General features: G+C 39.9%; 2 protein-coding genes and 2 long non-coding RNA genes across 6 annotated transcripts in view; 1 reads left to right on the top strand and 3 right to left on the bottom strand.

Moving 5' to 3' along the window:
* The window catches only part of LOC145449788 (acyl-CoA dehydrogenase family member 11-like), a 40,560-nt gene extending 35,823 nt beyond the window's left edge, over window positions 1-4,737 (bottom strand). The window contains exons 1-4 of one of the 3 annotated variants that reach the window (XM_080328234.1): window positions 4,571-4,737; window positions 3,350-3,449; window positions 1,328-1,453; window positions 771-929 (exon numbers count right to left, since the gene is read on the bottom strand). In XM_080328234.1, the coding sequence (XP_080184360.1) occupies window positions 771-929; window positions 1,328-1,453; window positions 3,350-3,449; window positions 4,571-4,662 (477 nt within the window). In that variant the 5' untranslated portion in view covers window positions 4,663-4,737. The remainder of the gene's footprint in view (window positions 1-770; window positions 930-1,327; window positions 1,454-3,349; window positions 3,450-4,570) is intronic. The other 2 variants (XM_080328229.1, XM_080328221.1) reach the window with 2 other exon arrangements.
* Window positions 1-14,809, bottom strand: part of LOC145436382 (protein bicaudal C homolog 1-like) — a 788,516-nt gene that overhangs the window by 265,985 nt on the left and 507,722 nt on the right. The gene's annotated exons all lie outside the window — the stretch shown is intronic.
* The window catches only part of LOC145436956 (uncharacterized), a 416,296-nt gene that overhangs the window by 269,747 nt on the left and 131,740 nt on the right, over window positions 1-14,809 (top strand). The window lies entirely within an intron of this gene.
* The window catches only part of LOC145437004 (uncharacterized), a 214,972-nt gene that overhangs the window by 175,170 nt on the left and 24,993 nt on the right, over window positions 1-14,809 (bottom strand). The gene's annotated exons all lie outside the window — the stretch shown is intronic.

Below are 14,809 nucleotides of genomic sequence, written 5' to 3'. Positions count from 1 at the left end.
TGCCTAAAAATGCAAAAAAAAATTTTTTCAAATTTTCCTTCCAACCTTATGAAATTGTTGCGCTGTCTTCAAAAACGATGGAAAACAAATTTGACTCAATTCCAAGCCGCAGAAGCGGAGTTATTCAAGTTTTTTGATGATAATTCTGGGATGATCCACCAATCAAGGATAATCCCAGAATTATCAAAGAAAAACTGAAATAACTCCACTTCTACGGCTTCGAATTGAGTCAAATTTGTTTTGCATCGTTTTCGAAGACAGCGCAACAATTTCATGGGGTTGGCAAAAAAATTTGAAAAAATTTTTTTTTGCATTTTTAGGCAAATTCAAAATTTTCAAACTCTACGAAATCCGCGAATATTGGTTGGAATGAATTCAAATTTGGTGTGCGTCGTTTTTTAAGGCAACCTAACGATTTAATCAAGTAACCTGCAAGATTCAGGAAAAAAGGTTATTTTTGAACCACCCTAATACGCACCCTTACACTGGCGTGTAAATTCTGGGGAAGAAGCCTGTGCCGATGTATAGTACGCGCTCTGCATTCGCAGTACATGAATAGTTGTGTTTGGCTGGTTTTGCACTATACTATACTGTTTTCATGTAGCATTTTCAGGAAAACCAAAAATTAGAATTAAATTAAAATTAGAATATAGATACATTTCACCAATTAGATTAGCGACATTTTGCTCTAATTAGTCCTATCTGGTCACCGAAGTTTGCATGGGCACTGGGTAGTTTAAGTCTACCAGAGAGACACAGTGGTAAAATACCTGTCTTTGACAGAAGCCATTTTTCTTGCCGTAGTCAGCCAGCCCAACGCTGCCCGGTGAAATGTTGTGCAATTTCGCGAGCGTCTCCACAGCAGAGAGAAGATATTGCCGGTTATCTTTCGCCGATTCGCTTGGCAGTGAGTACGTGCTGACATTACCCTAGAAAAAGTAACACTCGTAAAATATGAGGCATTACACACTACCAGGACCGTAACAGCACTTCGTCAGCATCCCCTCCAAAAAACACTGGTCTCGGGCCCCCGATAGTGTGTTGAACCAAACTGCTGGGGGCGATGCCCCTTTGTGTCCTACGTTATCACTACGACACTGGTCTTGTTATCGGTGGTTGACATACTGCTTTGTCTAGTCGCACGAAAAAATCAGATTGAATTAAAACGGCTCAAAGTGGCATCACTTCACAGGCCGCATATTTTTTTTCTACCGGTGGCATTTGTAATGCAGGGCTCAGTTTGTCAGGAAAAGAATATTAGGTGTCATCCATTTAGGCACTTATGGACAGGCGAAAATTCGACATATTGGTATTGGAACCACCGTACCCGCATAAATTCCATCAGAAAGAATTCAGTTCCTATCACGTTATCATCGGTGCAATGCGCGAGCACTTTCGGCACGGGAAATCCAACGGAGTGTAGAGCTTTCATGGCACGATACTCTCTGCCGACCTGCGCATATAAACCAACAGGGGCGGTCAAAGTAATCGAATTTGGTACTGCAAGTGGAGCTACATCCTACAAGTATACATAATTCTGTAAATTTCAACACAATTACCAGTAGAATTAGTAACTTTGAATACAAGTCAAAACTGCTTCAAGTGGTAGTTGTAAATTAAGGTCTGATAAGTGCCCGAGTAGGTTGTTTTATAGTGGTAAAAACAATTTCAACCATTGAAGTCATGCATCTGTTCTGTCATAAATCATATTCAGAAATCTGGAATTGATTCGGTGTTTACATTTTATATTAAAGACAAACAACAATAATTCCCTTAAAACTCTACAATAATGGGTTTCTACCAGAATTGGATAGGCTACCTATATAATTCTAATTGTCTAATTAGAGCAAAATGCCGGTAATATTTCTAATCTAATTGTAGCTTTCACGAAATTGATTCAAGAGAACTGTATGACGGCAAAGGAGCCAACCTTGACATTTGTAATCCTCATGCTTCCAAGAATGAACTGTAAGAATATATTTTTCTTCTCCTGGACGTTTTTGCGGCATATACACCGACTCATGATATACATAGTACATACACACGATCTGTGCATATGCATGTCATGAGTGCATGATGTACATATGCCGTTGGTCAAGGAAGGTGCAGATATAGCCTCGTAAGGTTTTTTACCGTAGTTTTCCAAGTATAGTACGCCCCCATGTATAATACGCACCCTTAAAATGGCATGCAAATTCTGGAAAAAAGCCTGTACCCATGTATAGTACGCACCCTGCATTCGCAGTACATGAATAGCTGTGTTTTACTACTCGATGTTGATCTGTTTTGTGATGTCACTGTCGAACAATCATGACATGACCATTGCTAATCATTATGCAATTAACGGCATTGTCTCTAAACGATAGTACAGAGCAGGCAAAGCCTGCGAGGCTGGCGACGCGAAGTTTGGGCCAGCGATACGACGTCTTGCGCACGAGGCCTATTACAGATGCAATTGCTAATCATTATACAAGTAACGGTATTGCCTTTATACGATAGTAGATAGCAGCCAAAGCCTGCGACGCCGGCGACGCGTCATCTTGGGCACGAGGTCAGATGCGATTGCTCAGGCCAACGGTTATGTCGTGCACACCACACCTGTTGGAAGAGCGACTGATTACGCAAGCGATTATATTTTGCGCACACCCACATGGCCTATCGATGAATTAGCGAGGATTGCCGCGCGTGCGTTCAGCAATCAATGAATGACCTAATTTTGCTCGCGTGCAAACGGCAAACCAACTCAGCAGGAGATTGCGTTCTGTGCAGACGACTATCGTTAATTGGCAACACGCTTTTTGATAATCGGTAGCGTGTTACACTGATAATACGAATTACTGGGCACGATGGCTGAAAGTGATGCGCGATTGGAGAAGAAAACATGAAGAAAGGTGTGATTTCGAGTTTTTTTCAAGCGTGTTGTTCCCATGCATAATACGCATCCCCCGATTTTAGGGGGAAAAATCATGAAAATTTTGCGGATTATACATGGAAAATTACGGTAAGTCTTGCACCATCCCTACATGCTATCTCGGTAATGCTGAGCGCCAAGCGGGGAAGGCTTGGATACCAGTTTTACTGATTAGGTCTGAACCGCCGTGAATTGAACCCATGACCTACCGATCAAGTATCCAGACGCTCCACCATTACGCTATCTTGTCTCGTCTGATTTATACAAATTGAACTTGATTTTTGTTATTTATTTTTAATTAGGAATAAAATTCAAAGTTCCAAGTTTTTGCGAATTCATAAATTCTAATTTAATTCGGAAAAAACTGTGTAGCTATAATTCTAATTCTAATTTAATTTGGACGGAAAATGTTCTAGTTGTCACACTCTGGTTTCCTACCTGGTGAGCTCCTCGGAGTAGTTTGCCATCAGGCTTCTTCCTCAAAACCAGTTCCTGCGATCCCAACTTGAGATGGTAAGTCGGGTTTGACTGGCCAGCCCTGAAAAAATATACAAGCAGCAATTTAAGAATGTATATCATTTATTTAATTTCGTACCGCTAGTATTCGATCAATGGGCTTTAGTGTAAAAGCCAATCAACTTGTGGAAGCTTGATACGCCCGGTAATATTGTGGTTTATTGCCAATATTGTATATTCTGCTGGTATAGCCCAGGGTTGTTACCAAGTCACAAGTCAATCTCACTTTTATAGTTTTGACTCGAGTCAAGTCGAGTCAATTTTAATTCACCACCGAGTCAAGTCCGAGTCCAAGTGGGCGAGCATAAGGTCGAGTCCGAGTCCTTGTGTTAACTGTTCAGTTTTGGGTTAAAGTCTCGTCAAACCCACTTTTTACAACTACGCTTCACATACATAATACACTAATTTTCACAATCTTAACAGTTTCTCGATACTTTTTCAAGTACCAGTAGCCTACAAATAGACGAAATACCAAAAGTATGGTAACTTTACAAAATATTCGAAATTACAACGAAATGTCAGTCTTTGCCGTCCTAGTCTCTATTCATATGACTTGGTCATGGTCATACCCAATGACTCGAGTACAAGTCGAGTCAATACACAGACTGACTCAAATAATCGCGACTCGAGTCATCCTACAACCCTGGTATCTTACCAGTATCATTTTTGGCCAACCTATTGTGTTAATTTAGTCCCTAAAAGGGACGCTCTGCAGAATATCATTGCCATATTGCCATATACGCATATTTTCTTGCTGTTCATGCCCAGTACCGGTATCCTACATTTTACTATTGGAGAACACATTATGCAAGAGATGTGGGCCCTATTATTTGTGGTTGATATTACTGTACGACGCTCTGGCATATCTATTTCGCCTAACAACACAAGCCACTTATTAACATGTTGTGTTTCGAAACGATAGGTAAGGTGATCTAGTCTGGACCACAACTATATTTTTCCTCCATGCTGTACCGGAATGATAAGGCCAGCTTGAAAGCCAAACCAGTTTCATTACTTTGGTCTGAATTTAACCAACTACCCACTGATCAGCAAGCCTGCCGCTCTCGGCTCGGTTCTACCATTACCCCACCTCGCTCGGTTGTAAACACATATATAGCTAAAATAGCTTTGTTACTTACTCACCCAAACTTCTTGACCTCCAGCTCGCCTCCATACAGTCCGCATTCGTTTTCCAGGTAGTTTTTAAGGTTGTCCACGTCAATTTTCTTCGACATCTTTCGGCTCAAACCTATTCAGAAATTCATGGACAACACTCACAGCGAATCGATGGTGTGCAGCGAAGCGTGCAAACTATATTAGAGTCAACAAAAACATGCCACAGATGAGATTTTTCTCTAGTTTGGAACAAACTAGATAGACTTGTATGTATTATATAACGTTCATGTTTTTGTCTTTTCGACATATTCACCGTAGCCTAGCCTCGTGCAGCTTAGAAACGCCGTGATGCTCATACACACGATCTCCACATAAGGAAAGGAATGTGAGCATGACGTGCATTGCTACTGGTCAACGAATGTGTAGACATAGCCTGGTTTCGCACCGCATCAGTTATCAATATCAGTTTAATAATAATTCCATTAGATGAACACACCACAAGATTGCGATGCAATGAAAAGGTATTGTCGAACGACTTTGTAATCTGACCCGACCTGGGCCTTGGTGATGTGAAAAAGAGCAGGGTTGTAACCAAGTCACAAGGCTCCGAGTCACAAGTCAATCTCACTTTCATAGTTTTGACTCGAATCAAGTCGAGTCATTTTCAGTCCACCACCGAGTCAAGTCCGAGTCCAAGTCATCGAGCAGAGGTTCGAGTCCGAGTCCAAGTCATTGTGTCATTGTGTCATTGAGTTTCCAGTTGAAGTCTTGTTAAACCCACTTTTCTGACTCTGTTTTGTGATACCGAATTGCTCGCATTTATAATATACCGATTTTCCTCACTTTTAACAGTTTCTGCTCGCATTTTCAAGTACCAGTACCAATAGACAAAATTACAATAGGGTGGGTACCTGGGTACTTTACTATTCTTCGAAATTACAATGAAATGTCGGTCTTGGCCGTCTGAGTCATATGACTTGGTTCGAGTCATGCGCAATGACTCGAGTCCAAGTCGAGTCAATACACAAATTGACTCGAGTCGAGTCGAGTTATTTCCGAATTTTGAGAAAATGACTCGAGTCAAGTCGAGTCATCAGAAAATCGTAACTCGAGTCGAGTCATATGACTCGAGTCATTACAACCCTCAAGAAGAGGCATGCACAAATCCACACGCACACTGCGCTCCCTCTGAAATACTGAGCGCCAAGCTAGGAGAAGCCACGGATACCAGTTTTATTGATCTTTGACCGGGGATGTACCCCACGACCTACCGATCAAGAAGCCAGACGCTCACTATATCTTGTTGATAATTAAATTCTTATCCCAATCGTGCTATGGGTCGATGTTCAATGTCTGATGAACTGATCTGATCATGAAAAATATACCGTCACCTCTTACGTGGCTATAGAGTTGGTTCAAATCATAAATACAGTTTGCAGTTTGAGCGTGACTGACTCCAGCGTTCATAAACCATGGAAGTTAGTGTTTGCGATCCACTTCTATACTAGTTTATAGAATATAAGTAGCCATAATATATTTTAAATGATAACTAGCGAAATGAAACGCCCAGTGTCTGTGCTATGCTCAGTTTTACCTCGCCGCACATGAATTGCAGTTAAGGAGGCAAGTTCCATCGCTCATTATCGTGGGAATTACCACAATGACGTTGTGAGGTTCCACTCCAACATGAGTAAGTCAGCCGCGAAATTCGCCAGGCGCTCAAAATCCAATTTTCTTCGAACGTAAGCGTGCCAAAGAGTCTCCCTCGATTTACCCCGCAATATGCGGGTTTGGCATGCTTTACGGAGATAATGTCACTCATGTTGTAGTAACCCACGACCTAATAGGATTAATTAGATTCCTAACAAGACGAGCTGTCAATACGAAATGCGACTTGCAAACACGATGAAAGTTGTGCGGTTTTTGTGGTCCAGCTTCACGCATATTGCATACACAATTTTCGGAACCAACTAAGATAACTACGATTCGGGGAACATAATCTTACCTCCATTCACGTAGAAAGCATATATCGCAAGGAAGCATAATGGAGTCTCAATTTTTACCTTATTCTTGTTACATTCTAATCGTTCAATAGAATCGAAATGACCCAGACTGCTGAATTGTTGCGAACCCTAAACACACGCTTTTAAAGGCACGTGCCAGGCAGCGAAAGTCATTGAGTGTAAAAAAATTCATGCGGTCGAACACGTCAAAACATAGCGGGGACATATTCATTCCAATGCATTCAATTACCAATGGAATGGGTTATAAAGCGATTATCGTGTCATTACAATCGTCGACAATGATTGATTAATTAATTATAAGGACCAATAAAACGATTGCTCACAAATAAATTGATTTTCATTCAATTTCAAAAGTTGTGCCTATTCAATGGAGCAGAACAATCGCGCGAAGGTTTCTCACGGCGATGGATAGAATTGAATTCATGATAAAAAAAGACTGGCATCCATGCATAAAGAAGGTATTGAAGAGTATGGTGTATTACTTGTGCAATAATATTGTGTAATATCACTCATTATACTTAGATTCTGGAGTAGTTTACTCGGTTATCATGACATTCGTATTATATTCGTTGTGTAGGGTCACAGTGGATTGGCATTGACCATTGAAAATATAAGGTAAATATGGCTCCTTCGACGAAAGGGGCTTCCGAATTGTACAATCTCTATAGCCCCACAATGACCCACGGTTCGTAATGTCATCGTAGCAATACTCAACGTCGTACGATGCGTATATCGTCATTCGTCAACCGTTCAGGCTATACGACTTGTAGGGTTGTTGTACGATGATTGCATTACGGCACTATTTTTTACTCGAGTATTAGTTCTGGCCCAGGTGCTAATTTCAAGTTGTCATTTTACATCAGCGTGAGAAATATCATAAATCCTTTTCATAGCTTGGTTATGGTCACGTTATCTCAATACATGCTATAAATAATGATGTCTGTAATAACCCAGACACGGTGTATGGGTAGAAATATTTCAATTGTCCAATTTGAACGCCGCGTACCCGGTGTTGGAATCGCTCTCAGGTGGTTCTGTGGGAACGGGACATCACTCGAGCAGGGAGATAAGTCCCCCTTTCATTCGCACGCCGCAAGGAGTTTATCATTTGCGGATTCGCTTTGTCGGAGTTTCAATTGTGGGCGTCAATTGCAGAGACTAATTTCCTACCAAAGCTGTTTTCGGTTTACGGTTTATGATTTTAAGGAAGGGGCCGCTTCAAATTCAATCATACACGCCAAATTCCGTCGGATGAATCATTTTCGATGGACACGCTGCACGCAAGGTTTTCGCAAGCGTGATCTGAGCTGGGAGGTTGAAAGCAAGGCATTATCTTACGAATACTTTTCAATAATAAACAATTCTGCATGTTTCATCTGCTGGTGATATGATGCTGTTATATTAGATACACAGCGTAACATATGAAGCACCGAATCAGAACACGACTATTGGCGGACTTTATCTAATTATAATGTTTAATAGTGTATCGATTTTAATTTGTTTTCGGCATCCAACACAATTTTGCAGCAGGCTTTTGTATGTCACTATACCCCGAGTTGGTCAGTAACGGAGGATTTCTACTTCTTCGAAGTACAGGAGTAAATTTGATCTTTGCTTGAAGTGCTTACTCCAGTCGTTATGCTTTTAGCCTACTCCTGTTCTACTTCAGAAGTTTTTTACGAAAACCTACTAACTTTCACGCTTTTGATTTTATAAAGAACAAATTAGTTTTGTCATAGTTTGTATTAATTTTTTGAGTGCAATTGCCATAAAAAAATCCCGCGAAATAGCTTCTGTTTCGCGGTAACTGAATATATTTTCGAAAATTTCACCTTATACGTGCGGTGTCAGTAGTCATTTTGCGTTAGTCGCGAAAATACGTGTTGCAATTTCAAAAGTACCCACTTCTGATTAACTGCTGAAAGTCATCAACCCATCGACCAAATATTATGGTAGCGATATAGAGTTGGTATGATCCACAGCTACAACACCAATGGGTCTTGGGTTCGATTCCGACCGAGGTCGACTCCATAATTCCTATCTGAGTGTTTGAGGTTTATCTAGGCTCCTCCTCGCCTCGTGATCCTCGTAAGCGGTGTCTTATTATAAAACCTGGAAGTGGGCCGTGCTACCAGTCGGTAAATACGGAATTAAAAATAAAGCATACCGGCCTGTTGTAAAAAGACCATTGTAGTCAAATCAACATGAATATCAAGCCACACACAAAAAAGCTACGCCCGGTAACGCAATCGATTGCGGTTCACTGAACAGTACCGTGCATAGACCACGCATGTGGTAAAAATTCTTTCACAACTTGAAGCTTATGCAGTATATTGTTTTGAAGTTTCCTACATTCATATTCGATACGACACCTGAAGTGCGGTTTGCATGACGATTCTCACGAATTGAGTATGGCGCCTGAAACACTACGAGATGGTATTCGAACTTGGATTCTTGTTGATTCAGCGGAAGTAGCGGCTATTGTTGTTTATCTGACCAGAAAAAGCGATTGCGTCTTTCATCTCGCCGAAAAATGCATAACGATTTGCCACGAGAGAGAATCTTTGGTTGCTTTAGGTCGGTATATACGTAGTAGAAGGAGCGTATTTATAAAGTTCAGAAACAACTACAAGCATTTTACCATGTAATTTTCCTAGAAAATTGCTATTATGAGCATCTAAAATTCACTCAAGTCCATGACATAACCAAAATTATCAACTAAGGGTATCGATTTAAAATAAACACATTTGTATTTATTGGGTTAGTTTTATTGTAGTTTATACGATATGTCCACTAACATTTGTGATCTCTCGTTGATACAAACCATTATGCAATTGAATAGCGTATTCTTATTGTAATAGCCGAATATTTCAGGCTGACACTCGTCAGGGGTAATCGTCGATTGTTGAGATGCAACATTCTTTCAATTCTCAACTAGTTGCTGACGATTACCCCTAACGAGTGCCAGAAGAAAATATTCGGGTTCATTTCAATATGAGTATATTATTCAAATAGATGAGGCCCTGTACCGCCAACAAGCTCTACAAACGATTATGCAGTGCGAACGTTTCTGTTTCGAATGTACAAGAGAATGTATAGGATAACACTATATAGGCCTACAACACACACAACAGATCGGTTCTGCTTTTACGTCGGCTTAAAATTACTTCATCTGCGCGTGTCTTGGTAATAAATAATGTCGCAATTATTACCAATCACTGTTAATTAGAAATAGGCCATGAAGTAATTTCCTTTGTAATTATACTTCAGGTCTATATTTACTCTTGTTAGTATAGCTTCTGCGAATACACGTTGCTTATGTCACCACCAGAACTTTACAGAGTGTTAATCAAATCAAGGATAAATTGTAGCGTAATTACTTTGTCCAAAATAAGTTCCTGGTGTAATGACCAGATGTGGTCAAACTGTAGTCAATGTCGGTATACCCAAGTAGAAGTTAAAGGAACGCCGTAGTTTTTCCAATTACTAGTCGAAGTAGTGAGTCTCGAGACAAGCCAAAACTATTTCAATTGGAAGTAGAAAATGAAGGTCGGAAAATAGTCAAGTATAGTAAAGTAAAGTAGGTCGACTGGTCGCGTACTTTTTAGCAATTTACGTTCGAAATTGCTGGATGTATATTCGCGTGTAACTCAAAATCACTAATGACACTAAAGTATAAGTGCAATTTTCGGAAATACATTTAGTTACCCAGATGCAGTGGTTATTTTATGCGGTTCCCGTTACAATTTACGAGAAAGTACTTTGCTTCTGGCCACCTCAACTGACAATGGCAATAATGAAACCAGTCGTGAATCCCGGAGCCGATACTGAAAACACATGTTGCCATACCATTGCCTTTACGAGCAAACCAATCGCTATACTTTGCTCACACGACGGCCGAAAGGAGCGCCGCGATACTTGATTGCTGGAAGTCCATCAACAAGGCGCATTGTGCGATGTGTACAATCTATACACGCTTTGAAAGGGATCAATTATATCAAAGTTATGGTATACCTTTCGTTGAATCGAACTCTATATTATAATTTCCGGATGTATAGGGTGCTTGGATTACAATACTTATCGGATACGTAATTCTAGTCGCATTTACTCAGACTGTGACGCCCCAATTTTGACACGGTGTTAGCGTCAGAAATTCTAGTATATTTTGGGATGGAATAAGCCGCTTTTATCCCCTGCTTAAAATAGAAGGCCCGTGTTCAGATCACCTACTATGCTCGTCTAAGTAGGCCTACCTTCTATCATTAGCATTCGAAGAAATAAGCCAATAAGCCATATCTAGGCTACCGGTGGTCACTTTTATTCTCAATTGCAAAATGTAACAGTTTGGACGTTTGTCCTTCGAAAAATAAAATATGGAATTTTAAACTGTTTTAATAAAATTATAACGTAATTTAGAACGCACTCCCGCGCGATATACAGTTTAAGGTGGATCTGCTATACTTATCATTAGGGCGATTTTTTTTTGACATGTCAAAAAAAGTCAAAATTAGGTCAAAATTGTAGCGTTAGGTCAAAATTTGTCAAAATTCTTTACAAAATCAAACATTTTTTGACCTCTACATTTCGTTTGTATCGTAGATTTTGCGCTGTCTGTGAACTTATCATTTGATAATTTACAGCCTGTAGCCTACTTTATAGGCCTACCGTTGTAAACGGCTCATCGTCTGCTCATTGTGAATCATAAACGGTCAAATGAAACAAATAGTGACATGGTTTTATGGTCAACGTACCGCAATATCCTAACTGAAGCAAGGCTGCTTGGGCATTGCATGGTTCTTACATCAAGAAGCGCAAGCCGAAAAATTGTGATATAGACAACATTGTCAGAATGAAGCAACACGGTGCATCACCAGCAAGCAGTGTGCAGTGCACACAACTTCAGTGTTGTCAGCTAACAACTGCTGCTGTTGAAAGTTCTTTCTCCATTCTTGGCAAGCTACTTAGTAAGAACGGACACTTTCTACCCGAGATAGCGCAGTGGTATAATCCGCGGCTGCAACACCAATGGGTGTGGGTTCGATTCCGACCGAGGTCGACTTCATAATTCCGTAGCTAAGTGTTGGAGGTTTACCTAGGCTCCGCCTCGCCACCTCATCCGCGTAAGCGGTGTCTTACAAAAAAGCCTAGAGGTGGGCCGTGCTATATGTTGGCAGTTACGGAAAATAATGAAGAATATCGGCCTGGTGCAAATGACCATAGTAGTTGACAAACACCATGAATACCACAAAACAAACACTTTCTACCCGAGAATGTAGGAAAGTATCTTTCGTTGTACTACAACAAATTTTAATTATTCCACCATAATACGTAATGTAACTACTGCAATTCTTCATAGGGCCAGATTTCGTTAAAATACTAGTTTTGTCATGCAAAAATGTGTCAGTTTTTAAGCCAAAAACGTTCTTTCAGGCCAATCTACTTTGTAAGGACAGACAGTTCCAACCAGAAATGAAGATAAGTAGTACAATTTTAACATTATGTGCGAAAGCAACTAATTTGCATACGTGAGGTCAAAATTTGGTCAAATTTCAGTTTTTTTAGGTAAAAAAAAGTCAAAATTTGGAAATTTTAGGTCAAAATCATACGTTTTTTAGGTCAAAAAAAAATCGCTCTACTTATCATATACGGAAAAATGATGCGAGAGTACTACCCAAAAGTCTACGACTCGTTTAAGATCATTAATATTGTGTGACAGATTGAGAAGACTTTTAAAACACTATTTGAAGAAGCTCAACAGTACGATTTAGCGACATTGGACATCGACGCAACCATAGCACAACTATAATAAATAACAAAAGAATCGGTCAACGTAAATACTATTTTATTCAAATCCAAATTTTTCGACGGCAATAACTCCGCTTCAACTGCTTGGAATTCAACCAAATTTGGTGAGCATCGTTCCTATACACAGCCTAACACTTTCATAGGGTGAACAGAAAATTTTCAAATTTTTTAATATTTATTTTTATATAATAAATAGAAACTTTCTTCTCCTGTACCAAAGCGGTTACTGGCTGAAATTGAACCAAATTTTGTGTGTAGGCTTAAATTACGTAGCCTAACAATTTAATCAAGTAGCCAGTGCGATTTGAGAAAAAAGTCATTTTTAAAGAGCCCTAATAGTCGTATTGAAATATATACGATACAGTTTGCGGATATCCCCTTGGTTTATCATGAGGTTACTGAGAGCAGTAGCGGTACACGGTACTCGCGTGCGTGTCACTGTTATGAATATATATAGATGTCAAAAACTGATGTTCTACATCGCAATATTTCACAAAATCGCGTGCTTTTGACTAGCTTTCGGAACGGGTCACTGATCGGGTAAGAGCCAGAAGCTATCCCGTCACGTTTTAATTCCATATTGCCGGGTTCGGATGACAAGAGCTATTGTTGAGCATTCCTTCGTAAACAAAAATATATCATTGTCCCCAAGCTATTATGTATACGTCCTGGTACAAACCTCGCTAGATTCTTTTGAATTGTATCTTGGAGAGACGGGCCGTTTCGCTTTGATGTCGCCGATTTTATTCCTGGCCATGTCGACTTCGGATAACGCAACACCACGAGACTCGATTTTCGTTGTTTACGTCACAATTTATCTATGATGTCACGCTATTGTTCAAATTCGTGCCCATGCTACTCCCATGCCGTATTTATACGCGGCTAGTAGCTATCATACAGGCAACGTTTACAAAAACTAGTCATTAACTAAGCCAGTGCCCAGTAAACTGTGGCCTTTAGCGTTTGCAATTAAAGTGAAGGCTCAGAATTATATGGTAGTCAAAATTAAAGCCCGACCGATATTGGATTTTGGGCCGATACCGATAAAGCCAATATCTAACAGTCTAACACCTTCACCGATAACACCGATATATTTTGGCGAAATTGAAATAATGTGTTATCTACCCCAAAAGGCGAATTTTCGAAACTTCAGATCATTTATTTCAACAGCTTTACAGCCATTGTCATGCTTGAACAGGAAATAAACTAGCTCGCCCGTATCTGGACGTCTTGAAAGTGTAAGCTTTATAAAATATAACAATATGCCCAGTCTAGCAGTCAAGGGTTGTATTTTGCTGTCTTCCTACCAACATGTTATGACGCCACGAAAATTGCCGATATTTTTTCACCTCCAATGGCCGATACCGATAATTCTTTCGAATTGTAATATCGACTCGATATTGTCTGCGAACCGATAATCGGTTGGGCTCTAGTCAAGATCACTAATAAAGTTTAAAAAAATCAAGTTCACCACTTTATTCGGAGCGTGTGAGTTCTTGACACGCTGGACTGGACATATTTCAGTGACCTTATAGTGAATATAGCTGCCATAAATTTTCAATTTTCAACACTTGTGTTTCTTGAAGCCCTGTTTCATTTTGAACCCGGTCACAGCAAAAAAGTTACCGTCTCCTGCTAATCGGCAAATCTGTGAAATTACATTCGCAAATGCAGTAACATTTTAATATTACAGGCTCAAACACGAGCCCGTTTCACAATATCATAAAATTTCATCGAATTCAGACTGTTTATAAGTGTATATTCATATTCAAATTCATGCTCAACGCTAATCTATACTAGAAGGCGAGTTATAATGTGTACCGGTACATTATTACCTCGGAATTCAAACACCATGAATGTATCCTGTTGTCGTGGTAAGGTAAAAATAATCCACGAAACACCTGTGAGTGAGTATTGTGCGAAATATATTATCCCCTCGAAATAGATATATGCTTACAACTCCGAGATATTACCGGGGTTGCATGGGGTTAAAATTGTGCCCTTTTAATAATGATTTACACCCGCAATCTTTCGCTTGCACGCTTCACATATTTATAAAAGTGCGAGCTTATCCCGTGATATTTTTAGAACCTGTATGAATGATAGCGAGAATTCGTCCAATGTGTTTCTTGAAAAGATTTGGATTGCATAAGACATCTGAGATTTATCATTTCCGCAACTGTACCGCGTTTGAAACAGGTACAAGCTGCTGAGTAGGCTACTTGACAGTTTACTTACAGTTTACGCGTATTGGATATTCTCCACCACAAATAAACAGCAAACATTTCACTGAATCTTAAGATGCCATCTGTATCATTTGACCTTAACGGTGTCTAAGGCAACAGCTTTCTTAGACCATCATCAGCATGTTTAGATAAGGTCTGTGGTTCAGAATTGACAGTTAACCAAGCCTGCATTGTTATACCACAATCGAACG

The sequence above is a fragment of the Botryllus schlosseri genome, chromosome 1 (assembly GCF_051294905.1).
Source record: "Botryllus schlosseri isolate E-star chromosome 1, Bs_hap1, whole genome shotgun sequence".
Taxonomy (NCBI): Eukaryota; Metazoa; Chordata; class Ascidiacea; order Stolidobranchia; family Styelidae; genus Botryllus; species Botryllus schlosseri.
The sequence above is the reverse complement of the archived record's forward strand: the minus strand, read 5'-3'. Positions and strand labels throughout refer to the sequence as shown.